Source organism: Solea solea, chromosome 19, assembly GCF_958295425.1.
Source record: "Solea solea chromosome 19, fSolSol10.1, whole genome shotgun sequence".
Lineage (NCBI taxonomy): Eukaryota > Metazoa > Chordata > Actinopteri > Pleuronectiformes > Soleidae > Solea > Solea solea.
Genome location: NC_081152.1, coordinates 13494803 through 13515200, shown reverse-complemented (window position 1 = coordinate 13515200; position 20398 = coordinate 13494803). Strand labels below are relative to the sequence as shown.

The window sequence follows — 20398 nt, the reverse complement described above, 5'->3', positions numbered from 1 at the left end:
GAAGCTTTTGGTGCTCAGGCCCGTCATCCCGTTGCTGGCCTCCAGCCACACTTTGTCCCCCGTCTCCAGACGAAGCACCGTGTCCCCCGAGTACAGGTAGTAACCCCTCTGGTAAATCTTGAAACTGTGCAGAACCACCTTGCCGTTACGCCACAGCTCCACACCGGCGGCGAGGTAGGATGTGCACAGGAAGCTGAACTCATAGACGCCGGGCGCGACGCACGTGAACAGGCCCGTGTCTGTGCTGTAGAGGTTCTGCTCGTTGTAGATGACGTCGTGGAAGTGAATGATTTTGTCTGGCGATGGCTCGTACGTGCCCAGGATGACGGAGAAGGCATAATATGAATGAGTGGCGTTGTCGATGTGGGGTAATGGTAGACCAGGAGGACCAGGGGGACCAGGGGGACCAGGTGGACCCGGGGGACCAGGGGGTCCTGCTGGACCTGGAGGTTCTAGTGGATCTGAGGAGAAACACAATAAACGACTTAAATATTCACCAACACCATATTGTAGTATTTTCAGCTCACAGCTACTTTGACTAAATACATTTATGATGGAATTATACCCTTCAGTATCTGTGAGAGGTGTTTCAATAAGATATATGTTATCAATTTAATTTATATTTTACAAATAGCATTGTTTTTCTGTCATATCCTACTGTCTGCATTTAGAAGCACTCAGGTATAAATCACAACGAGATTCTTCCTTTGTGTCTGAATGGATGTCAGCCATTTATTTCCTTCCAATGTCTGCTTATTTTTGCATTTCCATTAACCCTTGGAGCATTTTTAGGCTGTTTGTTTTCTATTACTATGTTAGGCTATAAGAATGTGCAGTATAAAGTGTCTTATATCCATTTTTTTCAGCACAACCCAGACAATCTGATGAAAAAAAAGTCATTTTCACCAGCTATATAAACACACCTGAGGAAAAAAGTACTCGAAATGTTTGAAATCGGATCAAATTTCTGAAATTTGGAAACACGTCACAGTTTAATGTTCACTCGGCTCGTTTTTGTGAACAAAAAGAAAAGAAAACAGTCTAGTTTTGTGACTTCTGCACAATTATTGCTACTTTATATCACTAACAAAATGAATCAGACTCAACAAACACATAGGAAGATGAAAAAAAACTACACATTTTGTTAAAGCCTGAATATGTGACCTATAAACACACACAGCCAGGACATCTTTCTATTTCCGATATACAAATCAAAATGAAAACTTAAAACCGAGCACATGTAGAAAACACCCCTTGAAATCACTCAGCAACACCTGAGTAAAATGACCATAAACAACCCAGCATGACGCTGGGCCGGTGTCAGCCTCAGGCAGAATATGAGAAATGAAATGCAACCCCCTAGTGGTTGGAGGGGGAAACTCACAAATAAAAAACGAGACATGGCTCCTCACACACGGTGTTTGAAATGTGCGACACACATGCACTTGCACTGGTTTTACTAACACGTTTACAATCTCACAGTTACCGTTTTTGATCAAATTAAATGATTTGTTAAAGCTCATATATAGACATATGACAGACAAAAACAAACAAACAAACAGCCATGAGTCTAAGCTAAGTAAAACTGTATTCATTTTTCAACATTAAAACCGGCAGAATGTAGAAAGTGAAAAGGTTACCTCGTTGTCCAGGAGGCCCGGTTGTTCCACTGGGTCCGGCTGAGTAACATTCTGCGCATCAAATGAAACACATTTATTATCATAATCTTCTAAATGTGTCTGATTAGATTGAGGACCACCATCACCAATATCTCAAAATAAAGAGAGAAAGAAAGGTGTCCTCTTAAATGTGAATTACCACTCGTTAGTTAAACTAACCTCTGCTCCATTGACCTTAATACAGTTATCCCCCGAGCCTGAAACAACACCACATACGAAGGGTGGGTTAATGTTTTCTTTCAGATGATTTGTGAGAAGAAAAACACCAGGTTAATAAACGAAGGAAGAGACTCTTCCACAGGCCGTGAAAGACGTTGCACCTGAGCACCCGAGGTTCTCCTTCCACGCCGTCAGGTCCAGGCTCTGGATGGCGTTGCAGCGGACGACCCGGTTCCTGTTCGAGACGACGTCGAAGACGTTCCTGGTGACGGAGGTGATGCCGGTGTTGTCGCAGATGATCCTGGCCAACGTGGCAGTGGACAGAGCAGCTCGCTGTCTTGCAGTGAAGACGCCGGGATTCTGGTGCCACAGCCTGAGGATTTCAAACAAAACAAGAAACGTGAAAGTTTAAACGTCAGCAGCAGCAACAACAACAACAACAACATCTGTATTTTACGCGTCTGACCATTAGAATCTTACAGACTGGACCTTTAATGAAGTGCATAACTTTCACTTTCAGAGTAATTCGTGACATAGTAAAAATTCCAAACAGCACAAATCATGTTCAAAGGGATCAGGAATCGGGGGTTCATTTTAAAATGAATACAATATGTAGAAACATTAAAAGACTCTGCATTTCATTCTGTGCTGTAAAACTATGGAATAGTATGTGTGATGAGTTAAAGAAAATGTACAAAATACAGGGACGAGAGGGGGGTGTGATCATCACAGGCGGATGTTAGATCTTTTCTTTATGTACATCATTTTAAATAAAGTATTTATACTACTGAACATCTTTGTATTTACTCATTTGTCAGTCAGTCATCATCTACCGCTTTATCCTCAACCAGAGGGTCGCGGGGGGTGCTGTGCCAATCTCAGCTACATCGGGCGATAGGCGGGGTACACCCTGGACAGTTCGCCAGTCCATCGCAGGGCCACACACAGATAGAGACAAACAACCATTCACTCTCACACTCACACTCACTCCTATGGTCAATTTGGAGTGTCCAATTTACCTATCCCCACATTGCATGTTTTTGGACTGTGGGAGGAAGCCGGAGTACCCGGAGAGAACCCACGCACACACGGGGAGAACATGCAAACTCCATGCAGGAAGGCCCTTGTTCCAACCGGGGCTCGAACCCGGGTCTTCTCGCTGCAAGGCGAGAGTGCTAACCACTACACCACGTGTGGCCCCTTTACTCATTTGTGTTCAGTTTAAATTGATTCTTCTCTGTGTTTTTGTTTGGTCCATTTGTCTATGTCGTTTTCTATGTGATGATGTTTGTATTTCAAGTTGTTATAATTATTATTAGTCGTATTAGATAATTATTATTATTGTTAGCACTAAATATTAAAGATGAGGGAAAAACATATAAGATAATTAAGGGAGAAGGGGTTAGATTTGACAAAGTCTAGACTTCTTCCCACTCCTTTGGAACGTGAGTCAACTTGTGTTTAAGTTGAATTGATTTCGTCAAAATTGTCAAATTGAACTGTGCTGAAAAAACCCAAAACATATGCCTTAAAAATTCCAGAAATAGCTCATAAATCCAGTGTATCCAGGCACATACTGACCTGTCACCATCACGTGTGCTTCTGAACTGCCTCGCAATGAGACAAGCAAACAGAGGCCCCACGCGGCCGCCCTGGACAAACGGCTCTGCCACACCTCCCATCCAGACGTCGATGTTGTCGGGCGTCCCGTAGAGCTGCAGCAGCCTCCGGGCGAGGTTGTTGTTGTTCAGAACCCGACCGAGCTCGGCCTGGTTCCTGGGCTGAGACAGACCACAGAGCCTGCGCCAGGCATTGTAGCCTGCGGGGGCGAAATGACATGAAAAACAACACAAAGGGGCGCAATTAAAAACAGAGGCGAAACGGGAGTAAAGAACACGAGGAGAAAGTGAAGAGAGTAATGTACCGGCCAAGCCATGGTCACGTCCCCTCTGCATGTTGAGCGAGCCCAGGTCCAAAGTCAGATGCTGCACAAACTGGAACAGCCTGTCCCTCAGAGCAGTAACCATCATGTGATCCTGAGTGTTGAGTTTAGCAGGACGGCCGATCAGACCGCGCACCAGAGAGTCAATGCCACCTGAAGAGAGAAGATATTATTGCTTAATGTCCAACCTTCTGTCTTCTTACCACTTATACCAGGGGTACCTCTGCAACCGCTGCAGTTTCTATTTCATTGAAGTAAAAACTGGACACAAGGTGACACCCCGTATTTAGAGATGAAGGCAAGGAATATGTCCATGTCTACACGTTAAATGCGATATTCAAAAACCTCCCCAAACGTGACAATCGTGTGTTTAAAATACGGAAAAAGCTATTCCCAACACTTACATGAAGGCATGGAAGTACACAGTTGGTGTCCTGTCAGCATTTCTCAAGCGGCAACTGCATAAAAGTGAGTTCTGTGGTTTATTTCAAGATAGGCCTACATGTGCCAGTGTCAAAACTTAACCATATAATAACTATATAATAAAATGTAACCACTTATTGCATCTTCATTTTATTGGTCCAAAAAAAAAATCGGTTTTGCGTCTCCAGAGGTTGCAGACCCCTGATTTATACTGTTCAAAGGTCAAAAGGTCATGCACACCCCTGGACTAGGACTGGTATACATTTTAATGTTGGGACTTAAGTATTGATTCCCAAATTCTACTTTTTTTTCAAATCCGTGTTTTAACTAAAATTGCCCTGTGATGGACTGGAGAACCATCCAGGGTGTGACCCCGCCTATCGCCCTATGTCAGCTGAGATTGGCACAGCACTCCCCGCGACCCTCATGTGGAGGATAAAGCGGTAGAAAACGGATGGCTGGATAACTATAAAATGATGTTTTTCTCTGTTCTGCTCACCCTCAAACACGATCCTCCAGGGCGTGAAGAAGGCCTTGAACAGGGGCACGCTGGGGAAGCGAACATCCTCTCTGTAATTTGGGTTCAGACGGGACAAGACTGGCTGGATGGCCAGGTGGGCGAAGCGGTAAGCTGCCGTTGCAAAGACGTTGGACACGCTGGGGTCGATGTTGGGATTGTAGCGAAGGTACGGTCCGATCTGTGTGCGCACCGCGTCCTCGCCCAGAATGTGTGTCAGATAGTCCCTGAACACAAACACCTGAGAGAGGCACAGAGATTTTACGCCGTATGAGCATGTACGATGTACATGTACGTCGTGAATATATGAACAAGAATTGCTGCTCATTGTGGGCTACCTGTGTGTAAGCCCCCATGATCTTGCGGGCCTCCTGGTACAGCGTCTCACTGTCCCAGTGAGGGTTCAGCCTCTTTAGGGCGCGAGCCAGTCGGTTATGCTCACGCAGGAACAGGGTGTGAATCGACGTCAGAGCGATGTTCTCGTCCACACGGATGTCACCTTCAAGGACAAAGTTAAAAAACAATTCATTAATATTGATAGATAATCTTGAGTAGAGGTAATAATAACTAAGTAAATGACTGTAAATTACAGTCATTTTAGTCCCTCATTGTCAGGTTATCTGCTAAAGAATGCTTAAAGGTATAAGTGTATAATCTCTTGATTCCAACAGGTTTCGTTTCACATGTACTTTAGGCAATGGCCTTTCTTTAAGGAGGCGCCATCTTCTTTCTAGCAGCAGCCCGAATGGACAAACCAGCCAGAGCGTGCATTTTGGGGTTTTGAAGTTGAAGCTTATTGCATTAAGAAAGAAGGAAAAGCATAATTTCTAGTATGCAAAGGCCACTGTAGGTCCCTGATGTGCTAGGAAGGGGAGGAATGAGTCCTCACTCATTTTTACACATGGGACCTTTAAAAAGATTAATACTGGTTGACAAATTCATAAATATACAGCTAAAAATGTAGGAAACTTGGAAAACTAAAAAAAAAGTATTGACTGACAATTTATGAAGCTAATAGCTAATAGGGGCTGTCCTCAGCCAGTAAAGCATAAGACTATGTCCACTATTCACAACCATTTTTATAACTCGAACCATGACTTACCTGCAATGAAGCACTTCACCTCTTTAGCGTTGGCGTTGTTGGTGATGTTTCTGCGCGTGAAACACATGTCGGCCTTGACATTCGTGAAGGGCAGCAGCTCCCGCCCGTTGTCTCTGAACTCGTCGTTCACAAGCATCAGGCCACCATCATTAGTGAGGTCACGGAGACGAAGGGCGAGGTTGTCCTCGGAGCCGTACACCTGGCTGAGGTCCAGGAAGGCCGTCAGAGCGTTGATCTGCTCTCTCTTGTTGGGCTCGCCACCGAAATTAAAGGCCGAGTTTCCTGTTCCGCAAACAGGGGCCGATCTGAACGCGGGGAGGCAGACGTCCGGGCGCGAGGGCAAGCGGGGGTCACCGGGAGGAATCTGTTTGATGGAGAGCGAGGAGAAAAGGTCATGAGGATGATCTTTCAGCCGACGCAACATCTCAATTTTGTTTTGTTTTTTTTTAGCTTTGACACTGACCGGGATGGGGATGCAGGGCTCGGTTTGTTCACAGCTCTCATCGCAGTTCACACCGTTGCTGAAGGAGCGGATGCTCGGAGAGAACGGCGTGAAGGTGAGATCGTGGTCGTTCCACTGGCCAAAAAATGTGACCATGTGAGAGAACTGTGTGTCGCTGACCACGCCTGCATCCGTCGTGTTCAGGATGTTGTTGGAGACCTGTCGCACCTGAGAGTGGACGATACTTTTGAGAACATCTTTAATCACAGTTATCTCATTGAGTGAATCAAGGTGATTTTTGGAGGGTTTCTAGGTTGTACCAGTGGGAGAAGGACGTTGTTGATTGTGCGGTTGTTCCAGCCTTTTGGTTGGGAGACGCCGTCGTCATATTCGGCAGGCAGCAAACGGGCGAACGGCGTGTTGGAGGCGCCGAGGCGAGGGTTATTTCTAAAGACGAAAAAGAAACGTCCATGTTTGGAAAGACAGCTTGAGAAACCACACGGATGTGTGCACATCTTCTGTGGTGTGTGGCCTAAGAAGTTGATTTCACAAGCGTGTCCTCTGATTGTCAGCACCACTGTGTTTCATAGATTAAATAAACTAAAAATCAATGGACTTGATGATTTAAATTACAGGGTTTTTTTTTTTTTTGCATAAAATAACCTAAACTTTCATTGTACGTGTCCTGCAGAAGAATACTTACAGGTTGTTGCAGACACTGGTGATTGGGCGATACTTGTTTATGTTTGCCATGGTGCGACACTGTGGGATCCTGACCCGAGCTGCACATCCAGTTATGATGGAGAGCTTTTTCAGATCCTCTTCAGTGAGCAAATCTGAAGAAAATGTGAAAGACAATACATCATGGAGTCACAGTGTTATGTACACACGTCTGCCAGACACACACGTCTGCTTCTCAGTTACAGCTTTGAAGTTAGATCCACAATCACAACCAGGAAAAGCTGTTAGTGTGAGCAGTGTGTGTGTGATTACTGCCTGTCTGACCTGTTGCATTGAGTGAGCGCTTGTGCACACGATGCACTCTGTCATGCACCAGACGGAGGGTTTGTGCCATGTAGTCTGCAGATCTCACAGCTGAGCGCGTGTCTCCTCGAGGCTGCTTCAGGAGGCGCAGAATGTCGTGAGGTCTCACCACCTCCCGGCGGACTCGCCTCAGACTCCTGGAGGAGAGAAAAGGCCACAGTGTTGAACAATCGGGTCCAAACACTGACTGCAATGACTGAAAAAAATAGTCTAGTATTTACACCATTATTCAAACTCACTCTTCTCTGGAGTACTTGTATGCGTCGTCCACGAGTTTCTTTGCTTCCTCAAAGCAGTGTTGGAGAAAAGGACTGCCGAGACGCACGTCTGCAAAAGCAACACATCTTCTCAAATCGCCATCATGAAGCATTACAGCATATTTATCACAATTACTTGACCAAAACAGCAGAAAAGAACATTCTGTTCAAACCTAAATTAATATTCAAATCAAGCAGTGCTGCTTTTCTAAATAAAATGAGCTTTATTTGTTTAAAATGATTTGTAATTGATGTCTTGCTGGTCAGTTAGTATCGTCATATAGGGGTGTCCCTCTCTATGCATGACACGATAATAGAATAGAATCAATCGTTAAAATATTTGAAAGATGAGGCCGCGTCTGTCATGTGAGGGATGTGCAGCCTATACCTGTTGTTTGGAGGTGAGCAGGCAGCAGACAGAGGCCCAGCACAAGAACAACAGAGAGAAGCATGTCTGCAACTAAAACATCACAACCCAAAGTTAGAATAAAGGTACACTTTTTTAAATTCCTCCATAACTGAAAGTTTTAAGATGAAATATAGTTACCTGTGTCTACGAGGATCCCTGTGAGATTTGAAGTTGTGATGTGAGCAATGTTTTGTCTCGTGTATGGACGGTGCTTATATAGAGAGAGGCCTCGCCCCCTGGGTTGTCCAGGTGAAGCTGCTGTCAGTAAAGAAGAAGAAAAGACAGTTCCTTCTTCCTCCTCCATGTGTTGAGGGGAATCGTTCATCCTTATCGATTTCTGTTTCTGATATTCCGAGCAGCAAAACAAGGCGATTGTTGCAGTATGGTTTATTCCTCTACATTCTCTTTATCGGTACTTGGGCTACAGGATAGGATACAGCTATTTGAATATAGGTTATTTTCCATGTGGAAGCATTTTAGAAACAACACGTTCACGTCTCGCCTGGTCTCACTGGGGAAAGGGACTGATATCCAGCTTTAGATGAAAGTAAAATGAGAAAAACAAGTTGTAATTGGGAGACCTTGACATTAATTTAACTTGATTTCTGCACTGCCAAGAAGAAAGTTTCGGCCGTTCTCTTACATTTCTCTCTTTCATCATCATTTGTTGAAATCATTTATTTCCTCTTATCAAATACATTTAAAATCGCAGGCTTAAAATAATCTATTTTCCCTTTTTCTACCATATGATGAGAATTCTATAATCAATGTAACTTTGTTATACACTTTACATGACCCCCTTATACAACTACTGCTCATTCTCTACACTCATCTAATTCAATTAATTATTCATTGTCGGATTCATTAAATATAATTCATATACAGCCTGGATGAGTCACGTCAGCAGCTCTCTATGTCTCTATGATGCCGTTTTCAGACTCATCCAAAAAAGACTGACTAATGACAGACCCCGCGATCCTCATGTGGAGGATAAAGCGGTAGAAGACGGATGCTATGACAGACGTGTCACAGAAATACAAATAAGTAACAGAAGTTATGATTTTTCTCTCCCTTGATAAACACCTGCACCTCTGAATTTCATAAGAACAGAAGCTGAATTAAACTCCCCGGAGCATCCTTGCATCATCTCAACAGACGAGCAACCGCACAAGTGAAAAGGTCATATCAGTGCTGTATTAAGGCGTTTACAGAGAGCCAACACTAAAGGTGAATAAGTAACAGGTTGTTGTTGCGCAATGAGGAAAAGGGAATACCGTCAAATATAACAAATCTGTAAGTGTGTGCGTGTGTGTTTAATTGCCGTCTTCCCAAAGACGTCTTTACACTTTCCAGTTGTGACATAAAACTGTAGTTGATAACAATACAAGGAACAGAAAGTTGAGGTTACAACACAGAAACGCAATCATTAGGTTACTGTCTGTGATAAAAGCATTTAGGAGGGTTTTTATCTCACCACGCTCTGAAAACCCTCAATCACAAAATATATATGTATATATAAAGTATTTATATATATATATGTATACACACACAATCATTTATAATGTTTAATGTAATCTAATGGTATACCAGTTGCTAACATACACATACTAACTTAAAAAAATACTGATTTTGACGAGTTAATGCCATAAAATGTGTGTTACGTGCGTTACTCAAACCTTACACAACTCCAACAGACAAAAATCTGTCTTTCCATTTTGTGTCAGTGTTTGTCCACATATTGTTTTGAGAAGCATTTAAAGCACAACAGGTCGGTCCCGTTGTCCTCACATGAGGTCAAGGATATTTTTGGTGACTTCACATGTAAAGGAACTTTAAAATGAAATCTTGAATGAATTGGTTGAGTTTGTGTGTTTGCAACATCATATTATTGCTCATTTAAATCTTTTGTTTTGGCAAAACATGAAGAAATATTTTGTTTCATAAGGGAATTATAATTTATATATGACAAGTGCATTATAATTCACTTAAGTTTACCGTACATTAAGTGTGTTTGCAACAACCTGCAGAAGAGTTGCACCAGCTGCCTCTTTCAAGGAAGTTTAAAAGAAAAAAGAAAAAAAAAACCGAAACAATTACAGAAATAAAAGTTGTTAGTCAACCTCGGGCTTTAGCAACAGACACATTTCACATGTGGTCTGGGTCACGGAGCCGCAGTTTTGGCAAAACTGTTGGGAAATTCTGCTCTTACAATCGAGCAACAACTCTAACAGTTGTTAGCATTAAAAATATTAGTCAATAATTCCTCATACTTCTTCGAGTATTTGTTCTAATTAATCAGTCCAGGAAGTGGAGCTGTTGTAAGACTATGAATCTGTGAGTCACATACAGCATTTTGTGATAACAATGACTTGTCTACACAGTTGAACAATGCGGGTGCCTTCTGTTTTATGAACATAATAAGGAAACTGTGGCCTGCAGACAATCATTTAGGCACCAGTCTGACTCTGGTGTGGGAATACTTTACAACATTATAACATTTTTTTTTTTTTTTTTTTTGGGTTGAAATGTGAAGAAATATTTGTTTTACCATAAACACTATGTGAAACAAGTATATAACAATTGACCTCATGTTAAGCAGAGCAACAATATTGTTATGAACATGCAAATTAAGTTAAAATCTTAAGGATTTACAAAGTTTTCCACTAAATTCATAAATCAACTCTCCATGACTTCAGTATAATTAGTTACACTCCTGGTTATTGAGACTGGTAACATCATCAAGGGGTATTTTGTCTGTCTGTCTGACAAAACAAAGCTCTAAATTCACTGAATTAGTCTTATTTTAATCAGCTGTAATTTAAGTATAAAGTTGAAATATAGTCATTTGTTTTGTTTTTCTGTTTTGAAGTTGACATTAAAGTCAGGGAACATTTTTGATCAGCAAAGAGGTTTTGTTTCCTTCCAAGCAGCTGGTAATTATTATTGTAAAAGTTAGTTTGTGCAGTATAGACGGGTAAATCAGCTGAAATGTCAAGGACGCCTCATGTTATCAGGCTTTTATTGCGCTTTCACAGAGTTATAAAATAAAACTGTTTGATCGTGAACTTTATTTAGTAACAGTGTTTTGGGGCGAGTTGAGGCGGCTTATATACTTTAAATTCACTTTTGAGTTTACAAAATCAAGGTCAATTACAGGAGACGCACTTTCACAAATACGTTTAATCCGAAATGATGGTAAAATCCTTTATCTCTAATTACATACATAATAATCATAAACACGCATCTGCTTTTCAACATCCATTCAACACACGAAGGGAACAGGGAACCCAGAGAACATTCTCTGGGTTCTCTGGGTTCCTCCTATTGTCCAAAAACACACAGAGGTTAATTGGACACGCTGAGATGACCGTGAACTGTGAGAGTGAATGGTCGTCTGTCTCTGAATGTTGGCCCTGCAGAACATGAAGCGTCTCAACGTTTACGTGCCACACTGATTTCACAAGCTGGAGTGAAAAAGTACCGATTTGAAAAACGAGGAGGAAGAAAGTCCCAAGTGGAAAAAAAAAAAAAGTCTCAATGTGTCATTGTGTTGATTATTTTGACAACGGGTATTTTGAATTTCTCAACAGCACACGGGCAGCGTGTGTGTGTGTGTGTGTGTGGCGATCAGCTCTATTATTAGCACTGTTTGTGTTTTGTGTCGTAACCACAGAACCCTTTGAAGTGAGACTTTAGGTTACTCATGAATGTTTGGAAGGAAGTGCAAAGGTTTTTTTTGGGAAGAAAAAAAAGCAATACAAAGACTTGGACTGCACCCTCACATGCCAAGAGTGTTTTATTTGACACACGTCACAGCATTGTATGAAAAGAACTGTGTCAATTTCAGCCACTGCTCCACTGCTCGAGGAATAAGAATTAGACGAGGACTATGTGTTAGGAACGGTGAATATTACATTACATGACATGTCATTTAGCAGACGCTTTTATCCAAAGCGACTTACAATAATTACATAATAATGAATACACTGCTTGGCCCCTAATGGGGACACTATATAGGGGAGAGGGAATCAAGGGCAGGTGTGAGTGATTACTTAAGGATCACCAGGTGAAGTGCATGAGGGAATTAGGGGAGATGTGTCAAAACAACTAAATAAACCACGCGACAGGAAGACATGACATTTACCAAAATAAAAGGGGAAGTGAAAATCAAACCCACACCAAAAGTGACATGAACTTAACGTGACTTTAAACCTAACATAATAACTGAACTAAACAAGACAAAAACACTAACAGAGCTGTCATTATGCGACACTATGACAATATCGAGCTACTGAGCCATTAAGCACAACTTTTCCATATTACACAAGTTGTGTGTCAATTTTCCTCCATTTTCACAAACGGTTAGTGCCTCAAAAATGTGACCACCACTGTGTGAGTGCTCGGACCCTGATTAGATAGCAAATATATTATAATCAAAGAACTTCTTTGATACTTCCAATCAAAGAAGACTATGACAGCGAAAGTATGGCTAGATAACAGACTTTGTTGTTCTTATCATGCAGGTATTGACACATCATTTACGTTACTGCTTCCGAGAATCAGCTTGGTACCCACACACTCACTGTCACTGATAACGTGGCTGCCAGCAAAGAATAAAGTAAAAACAGATGATACACACTCAACAAAAGCCTCACGCCATAAAATCCACACCCGCTTAAGTCACAGCCTTTTCCAGCAGGAAACTAGAGTTTGTAAGCCACTCACTCTCCTGCGCCAAAGTCAATAAAGAAAATCAAACAACTTGGAGTTCACTGTGTCGTGATTGCCCCGGCCAATTGTCTCTTGTAAAAGAGGTTTCTGATCTTGGTAATCAAATCTGAAAAACACAGGCCACAAAAAAAAAAGAAAAAAGCTTCAGGGTATAAGGTTATAAAACAACCACAGCTTCCTCCTTTGTGGCCCAAGCTGTGTGGCTCCACACATGTCACATGTAACATAACGTATTTCTGTAGAAATACAGTTGCAGCAAAGGTTAGAAGATACAGGAAGAGCTGCACTACACTGGTAACAGAAGGCGCAGTTTTTGCACGTGTCCTCCATTAAAAATTATACGTTACAGCTTCTCGAGAAAGAGATATTGAGTTTCTATTGCCTGGTGTCCGTTTCTCATGACGCTGACAGCTCTATTGTCAAATGATGCCACTTTGGTCATGCGACACCTGCGATGAACAGAAGACACTCTGATTTGACAAAAAACAACTGACAAAATAAAGGGTTTGATGCACTCACACTTTCACTGTTTGGAGTCTAGATTTAGTCTTAAAATTGCATTTTTCTTCTGGCCATAAGTATGTTTGTCTGAGTGTAAAATTGTTTCATGTACTTAGAAAGGGGCCTTGCTTCTAAGAACAGTATTTAATAGAGGAAGTACAACCCCGCAAGAGACACACGGCTTCATTTGTGTTTGCATTTCTATAAGAGAGACATGTCAGCGACTCGACTCAAGCAAAGGGAAAAAGGCATGTTTTTTGTAATTGCAAAAGAGGAAGCTATGCGAGAAATGTCAAGAGAGTTGCTCAAGATGAACAGACTCAAAGACTGAACCCTAACTGCAATATTAAAAATGTCAGTGTATGATAGAGATCGTTTGTCTGTTGTCTGTCAACCTGTATGATTTTACCATTGGCAGAAAAACTAACACAAATATTAAGCACCAAGTGCATTTCAATTGTTAAGCTGTTAAAATATCAAATTAAACTGAATTGCCGGTAATTCAACTCAAACCTCTCTCCTGTTCCTGAGACATAAAAACAACATGGGTAAATTCCGAAGGAGTCAGAAAGAGTATATTTCAACCAAGAACGTAACCAAATACACTGTAGTTCTTCTTTTGTATAAACTTAGTTGTCATGGTAACAACAAGCAGGTTGTGGTCATGGCTCATACAAACAACAGAAATCAATGACATCGTCTTGTGAGGTTATTTCCATAAAGAAACACGGAATTTATCCCCAATTGTTATAAAGTTTCAATTTGAAGCCAGATCACGTTGATCTTCTTTCTTCACATGACCCGTGTCGTGATTATGAGAGTCCAACACAGGAAACATTATGGTGTGTTTCATGTCCTTAAATTGTGATAGTGAGGGTCCACAGTCTTGGGTCAGTTATTTTGGGGGGCAGGGGCAAAAAAATAAAGTATTTTTCTGTGTTAAATAATATGGCCTTGTCCAAAAAGTCTGGTTAGTCTAAGAAAATGGGTTTTAATCTTCACATCTTCACTCTTACATGTCTATGTGTCCATTTTAAACAACATGCAACACGAATTATAATTTTAAAGTGAAAAAAATCATGGTTGTGATACAGTCATATTCAGTAGCTTCTATGCCCCGTGCGTTTCTTATAAAAGATGGAGATTACAGATCTCTGCAAATGTCAAACAAAAGATGACACATTTTTTTTTCCCCTTGTCTGAGGAACTGAATGTGAAACTGAATGTGCTAAAAACAGGTCTTATCAAACAAGATTGTGGTTGGCGGGGTTTATAGGTGGGTCGTGTTAAATACAAACAGCCCATGCAGCACAGATCTGCGGAGGGAATAACTCGTTCATCTAAAAGCCTGACATAAACGGAGGATGGCTTCGCTCAAGTTCATGGTCCTTCTCTCCATTGGGCTCCAAGGCTACAGTAAGTCAGAGCTCATTTTTTTATTAGCTGTAAATCAGGTGGTGAATTCATGATGTGACAACAGTGACGAACACTTATCGCCGCAGGTCTGACTTCAGCCTTAAATACGGGGGATTTGCAGAGTTTTTCGGATGCAACGGGAACGAGTGACGAGTCTGTGTTTCAGGCCACAAAAGTAAGTTTTTTTTCACCTTCAAAAAAATAAAATAAAATGTGAATTTAAAGACAAATTGTGATGCTCGTTGAGTGATTTGGTGAAATTATAGTGAAAAAGAGTTGAATGAAGGGATGTAGAGGTTGATCCTGGTTTACATTAAGAAAAAGAAGCTATTTAAGTGTATTGTGAGCTAAAATTGTGATGCGTTAAATGTCTATTGAAAAGGTGAGGAGATGACGCAACAGCACAGTATGATATTTCAAACTACAGTGTTTTATTGTATGAGAAACCCTGCTGCAGTAACTGCAAACTAGAGCTGCCATCATTTGAAGATGACTGCTTTAATTATCATTTAATTGGTGGTTAATCTGTCTTTTTTTATACATAAAAAAATAAGTTTTCTAGTTGTCTAAATGATGTTCTGATGCTTGTGATGTTTTGTGGACCACACAAAAAACACATCATTGATTGATTAAGTAACTAACTAACAGATGTACTGATGATGAAATAGGTTCATAGCAGCCCTAATTGAAAAAAACAATGAAATTAAAAGCAAAGGAAGAAAAAGTAAGGAAAAAGCCTTGATTTCTTTCAGAGAACAGAGATTTCCTAAAATTCAAATGTTTCTTACGTTTTAGTTTTGAATATAGTGGAAATAATGGAGCCACAAATGAATGTCTGCATTATAAAATATACCTTTATGATGGTAACAAGTGATAAATCAGCTGAAGGTATAATCATTTTGATTATTTTATTTTGAAGCAGACTGGGGACGTCTGCCAGGACTGCACCCAAATATTTGAACTTCTTGCAGATCTGCTTTCCAACACGGACATCGAGGTGAGTGTATGAGCTCCGCACGCACGCACGCACACACACACAGGATTATTTTTTAACCGATAATATTAGTATGCCTCACTGCTATCTCAGAAAAATGAAAACACTTCCTCGAAGCTCCGTGCACCTGTTTTATCAGTGCACGTCCATTCATGTGCAAATACCTCGCAATCAGTAATGCACACTGTGAATGCAAAGCAGAGCACACATCCCCTTTTTGTTGGTTTGGTGCAAGAGCACTTCCTTTTTTTTTTCTGTGCCAAAAGGAAAAGATTTTTGTTTAGTTTATCCTGGTCAGTGGGGAGTCCCGTCTGAGTGCAAAGGAGACAAAAGAAGGACAAAAAATGATTTAATTCTTCCTTTGTTATACATTATGTTACTGGCCCCACCCTGGAACCCTACAACCTTTTAAGCGTCATTTTAAAACTCACTTTTACTCCCTAGCTTTTAACCCTTTCAGTCTTTTGATGTATTTTTAATGTTTTATTCTATTTTAGTCTTTGTTTTTTTGGTGTTTTTAATGATTTTAAGTGTATTTTTTAGTCTTCAAGCGGTTTACAGCACTTTGGCAACCACTTTGGGTTTTTTTAAATGTGCTATTTCAAGAAAGTTATATACATTAAAAACAAATGATTGCATGACTGATTTTTAGTTAACACAGTGAGTTCAGATTAAACAAAGTCCTGGGATGATATCATAAATATTTATATTTGTTTTACCAATTACATAAGCAATGTGCTTCACTGGATATTACAACGAAAAGTGTATGAGATAAAACTACTCTATATAAAATGATTTCATAATTACTGCCATGTGCTCTATGAAACAAAGATATTCCAAAAGGTCCAGTGTGTTTAGGAGGATTTATTAGCAGAAAACTGAATATACTACCCATAAGTATGTTTGCATAAGTGTATAATATAATCCCTTTAAAATAAAAATAAAAATAAAAATAGTTTGGTTACGTCCACTTAAAATATAGCTCTTATGAACCAGACTTCTGCCATTTCACGGTAAGCAGCAGCTGAAGATGCAAACAAAGAAAACAGGTCTGCCTTCATAAACCAACAAAGAAGAAGAATGGAAAAATGTTAACGTCCGTTCTGGAATGTGAAGGCCACCATAGTTCCTTGACGTGTGTGGATGGTGGAAAGCTAAGAGTGCAATCCTCAGTATCACCATCAGATGTCACTAAATCTTACACTTAGCAGCAAATCCACAGAGGAATTTTCATTTACTTTCATGGGCAACTATACTATGACAGCAACACATGAGGTACGTGGGGGGTTGCTGGTGCCAACCCCAGCTGACATTGGGAAAAAGTTGGGGTACACCCTGGACAAGTGGCCAGTCCATCACAGGGCCACATAGACACAAACAAACTCTCACACTCACATCTATGGTCAACTTAGTTTGTCCAATTTGCCTAATCCTTAAATCTGTATGTTTTTGGACTGTGGGCAGAAAGCCTCTTGTTTTAACCAGGATGCAAACCGGAGTCTTCTTGCTGTATGTGTGTGGCCCACATTTGAATCAATTCATTAGAAATGAAATACAATAAAACTCGAGACCATACTTTGTTTCTGAAACACTTAGTGGTGCATGCTCGAGGACTGTCGGACTAAAGATGGACGCAGGGACACAAAACAACACTTAGGGCACTTTTGGGTGATTCATTGGTTTGACTGTTATTTTCAGTATTTAAAACAAGCTATCTGATTGTTCAGCTTCCAGAGTGTGAATATTTTCTGGTTTCTTTGCTTCACATAACAAAGAAATCATTAAAACTTAATCATTTTGGTTTGGGAACAGAACAAAACATCATCATTTTTGAGGTTTAGGAAACGCCAATCAACATGTTTTAATATTTTATGGATCAGTCTAGAAAATAATCAAATAATGAATCAATTAATTAGTAGAATTGTTAGTTCCAGCCCTAATATAGCTTTGTTTCGTTAGTGTTAAACTACTCATAAGGTTAGGGGCACAAAAACAGGCCACCAGCTTATTGCAGATACATAATTCATCATTACAAATGGCCGCCCTTCACTGACCGCAGTGCAACTCTGCACATGTCGATGACCTGAAGAGATCGTCAGCCCTCTCATCACGTTGTGCAGCCTCGGTTTGTCCTGCACAATTAAAAGAAACAAAGCAGTGAATTCATTATTTCACATCTCTGACCTGGTTATACTGTGCTATTGTAGACAAAGATGATAGAAGGCATTGACCGTGTGTGTGACCTCTTGCCTGGTCCGTCCACTGCTGCCAAGTTCTGCAGAGAAGAAGTGGAGAAGATGCTTCCTCTGGCCATCGCCTTCATCACCAGTGCTGTGGTAAGTTTAAATCTCTATTTACCCTTCACTTTTTCTTTTTTTTTTAAGAAGAGTGTCAGGACTAACTTAGCAGAGGCCTGTTCAGGTGTTGAGCTTTGCTGACTTTCTTTTTCTCTGCAGAAACCAGAGGAGGCCTGCAAAATCATGGGGCTCTGCCAGTCCTGTGACAAACAGGAAAAGATGCTCAGCTATTTTGTGAAGGAGGCGCTTCAGGCTGCGGTGACAAGTGACAATGTCTGTCAAGCACAACACAAGAGAGAAACATTCACAAGAAACATTTGTGAGTTTTTGTGACAACAGAGTGACCTCCTTGTGATTTACTCCCTCTGCTGTTTGTGTGCGTCTATCAGAAGCAGCCCACAACACACTGCTCCTTCTGCGTGTTTCTCCTCAAGACACTGGAGGACCTGCTGCCTAAAGAGAGGACAGAGGTGAGTCACACTCACTTCACTGTGCACGTGAACAGGCACAGTGTCTCTTTGTCCTGCACGCAGACACTAAAATGCCACCAGACGACAGTGCGGGCCACAAGGTGCCTGCTCATGTTCCTGTATTTTCCATCCTGCTCGTCTGGGGATCAAGGTGGAAGCGATTGTCGGGGACTTACACAGTTTCCCCTAAGGATGACCTAAAGACTTACGACACCAGACTGCAAATATTTTCTTCAGCCTCTTTTGTTTTATACGTGACAGAAAAACTTTTTCACGGACAAAAGGGGGATTATCTGAACTTCAGGTGTGAGGAATATTTCACAGATAAGAAACCTTAAAACACTTTCCCACGGTTTGTCTGTTGACTTTTATATGTTCTCTCTTTTGTTTTTGAACTAAACACACCCACTATCCACGTCTGTGGGTGTTATGAGTACCTAGTAATAAAGAGTCTGGTGTAGTCTTCTACTGTTGTAGCCCATCTGCTTTAAGTGTGCTTCAGTTCAGTTCAATTTATTGTCCCTCAAGGGAGGGGGGGGGGGGGACAATTGGTTTGTAGCAGGGCTTATTTTCATCTCTACTGTCCATCCAGGCCCTTGTGATGAAGCTTCTGGAGGAGATTTGTAAAATCATGCCCGCCCCCTATCAAGACCAGTGCGAGGACATCATAAACAAGGTCACTAAGACAGTTCTAGATGCTATACTGAGCTTCGCCACACCCAAGACCATCTGCACACTCCTCCACCTGTGTAAAGGACAGCAGGCAGCTCCAGTCGGTCAGTCCATCTCTCCGTCTGTGGCTCAACCGCAACTAACTTTAATGATTGACTACATATTCTGTGAAAATGTGAAAACCCTGACAGACCAACTAACACGCTTTTACATACAACATGGAGTTACATCGATGCTGAAGAATGAAAGCAGCAAGTTCACAGTAGTCAATGATCAGAATCGACATTTCGTGTCAAGTAACAATTGAATTATGATTGAAGCGTCTCCCTTTTTCATTTAATTCCCAGATCCGTGCATTTTGATAACTTACAGGTGCAGAGACGTGAGGACTGCCCTCAGATGTGGAGTAAGTTCATGTGAAGGATTTCAGGGTTGATCGCATTGATCTCATCTATATGTTTTTACATCATCTCCTCTGCTCCACACAGACTCTGCTCTACTGTCAGAGATTTGTCTGGAGGCCACTCGACTACAACTCGCTCTAAAAAAAGTGAGGTGGGTGCAACTTTGTGACTTTGCCGTTGTGGTAAAATAAGCAACTAAATATTAAATAGCTCTTCAATCTGCTCTTTCCAGTGTGGGACTGAAAAGACCCACGCCTCCATGCGGGAATCAAACTGCTCCACACCTGTGTCAGGATGTTCCTTTATTTGTGATTTTGCTTTGTATACTAAACATAAACAAAGATATGACTATGATTATTTGAACACTTTGCTTTTCTAATCATAACTCTCCAAAGCTGTATGGACTTTCAAAGGTCTGAGTCTTTTTTGTGCATATTATGGGATGTGAAAGGTCTGTAGGACCTGAGTGTTATACAGTGGCATATTTTTAAGTATTTTATTTTTCTCTGCATTCCTGGCTTAGGGGTGGAGTGGCTCAGTAAAGACCGATACCCTGGGTGCGAAAGACATCATGGTCCAAGTTCGACTCCACCCCTGGCTGATTGTACTCAATGCCATTATAAGTCGCTTTGGATAAAAGTGTCTGCTAAATGTAATGTAATGTTAAAATTGTAAACCTGACAATAATTAAAGTCAGACGTTGGCGATAAATAACGCTTCCTGTTCTTTACCTTTACTATTTAAGGGCTCAAAGTGAAGAAGGGGGATGTTTTTAACTACAAAATTACCCTAACCCTAACATAGAGAAGATCATGGATTTTTGGCAGTAAACTAAACAATTCTGTCCGCTTGTATCGTCTGCCTTCACATTTTTACCTGTTAAAATTTCATTTGACATTCTGTCATCTCCTGAAAATCATAGAAAGTCATTGTTATAGG

General features: G+C 41.1%; 2 protein-coding genes across 4 annotated transcripts; one reads left to right on the top strand and one right to left on the bottom strand.

Annotated features, from left to right (window-relative positions):
* Nucleotides 1–321: 321 nt before the first annotated feature.
* Nucleotides 322–8314, bottom strand: mpx (myeloid-specific peroxidase). Its single transcript, XM_058616969.1, has 16 exons — nucleotides 8113–8314; nucleotides 7954–8025; nucleotides 7548–7635; nucleotides 7270–7445; nucleotides 6968–7100; nucleotides 6585–6711; nucleotides 6286–6492; nucleotides 5823–6186; nucleotides 5059–5219; nucleotides 4703–4961; nucleotides 3763–3933; nucleotides 3420–3657; nucleotides 2000–2211; nucleotides 1839–1876; nucleotides 1641–1691; nucleotides 322–461 (listed from the first exon to the last, which is right to left on the bottom strand). Exons 1-16 carry the CDS (start codon nucleotides 8297–8299, stop codon nucleotides 453–455), a joined length of 2493 nt encoding a protein of 830 aa, XP_058472952.1. The 5' UTR covers nucleotides 8300–8314; the 3' UTR covers nucleotides 322–452.
* A 6137-nt stretch (nucleotides 8315–14451) lies between these two features.
* Nucleotides 14452–19813, top strand: LOC131446047 (prosaposin). 3 transcript variants are annotated; one of them, XM_058616974.1, is made up of 10 exons: nucleotides 14452–14622; nucleotides 14709–14797; nucleotides 15545–15619; nucleotides 17824–17952; nucleotides 18073–18186; nucleotides 18303–18383; nucleotides 18976–19159; nucleotides 19403–19461; nucleotides 19544–19610; nucleotides 19692–19813. In XM_058616974.1, the coding sequence occupies exons 1-9, from the start codon at nucleotides 14571–14573 to the stop codon at nucleotides 19598–19600; spliced, it is 840 nt and encodes a 279-aa protein (XP_058472957.1). In that variant the 5' UTR covers nucleotides 14452–14570; the 3' UTR covers nucleotides 19601–19610; nucleotides 19692–19813. The 3 variants fall into 3 exon arrangements, with proteins under 3 accessions (XP_058472957.1, XP_058472956.1, XP_058472955.1); XM_058616973.1 differs by having other exon boundaries at nucleotides 14453–14622; nucleotides 15542–15619; nucleotides 19544–19605; XM_058616972.1 differs by having other exon boundaries at nucleotides 14453–14622; nucleotides 15542–15619.
* Nucleotides 19814–20398: the final 585 nt, after the last annotated feature.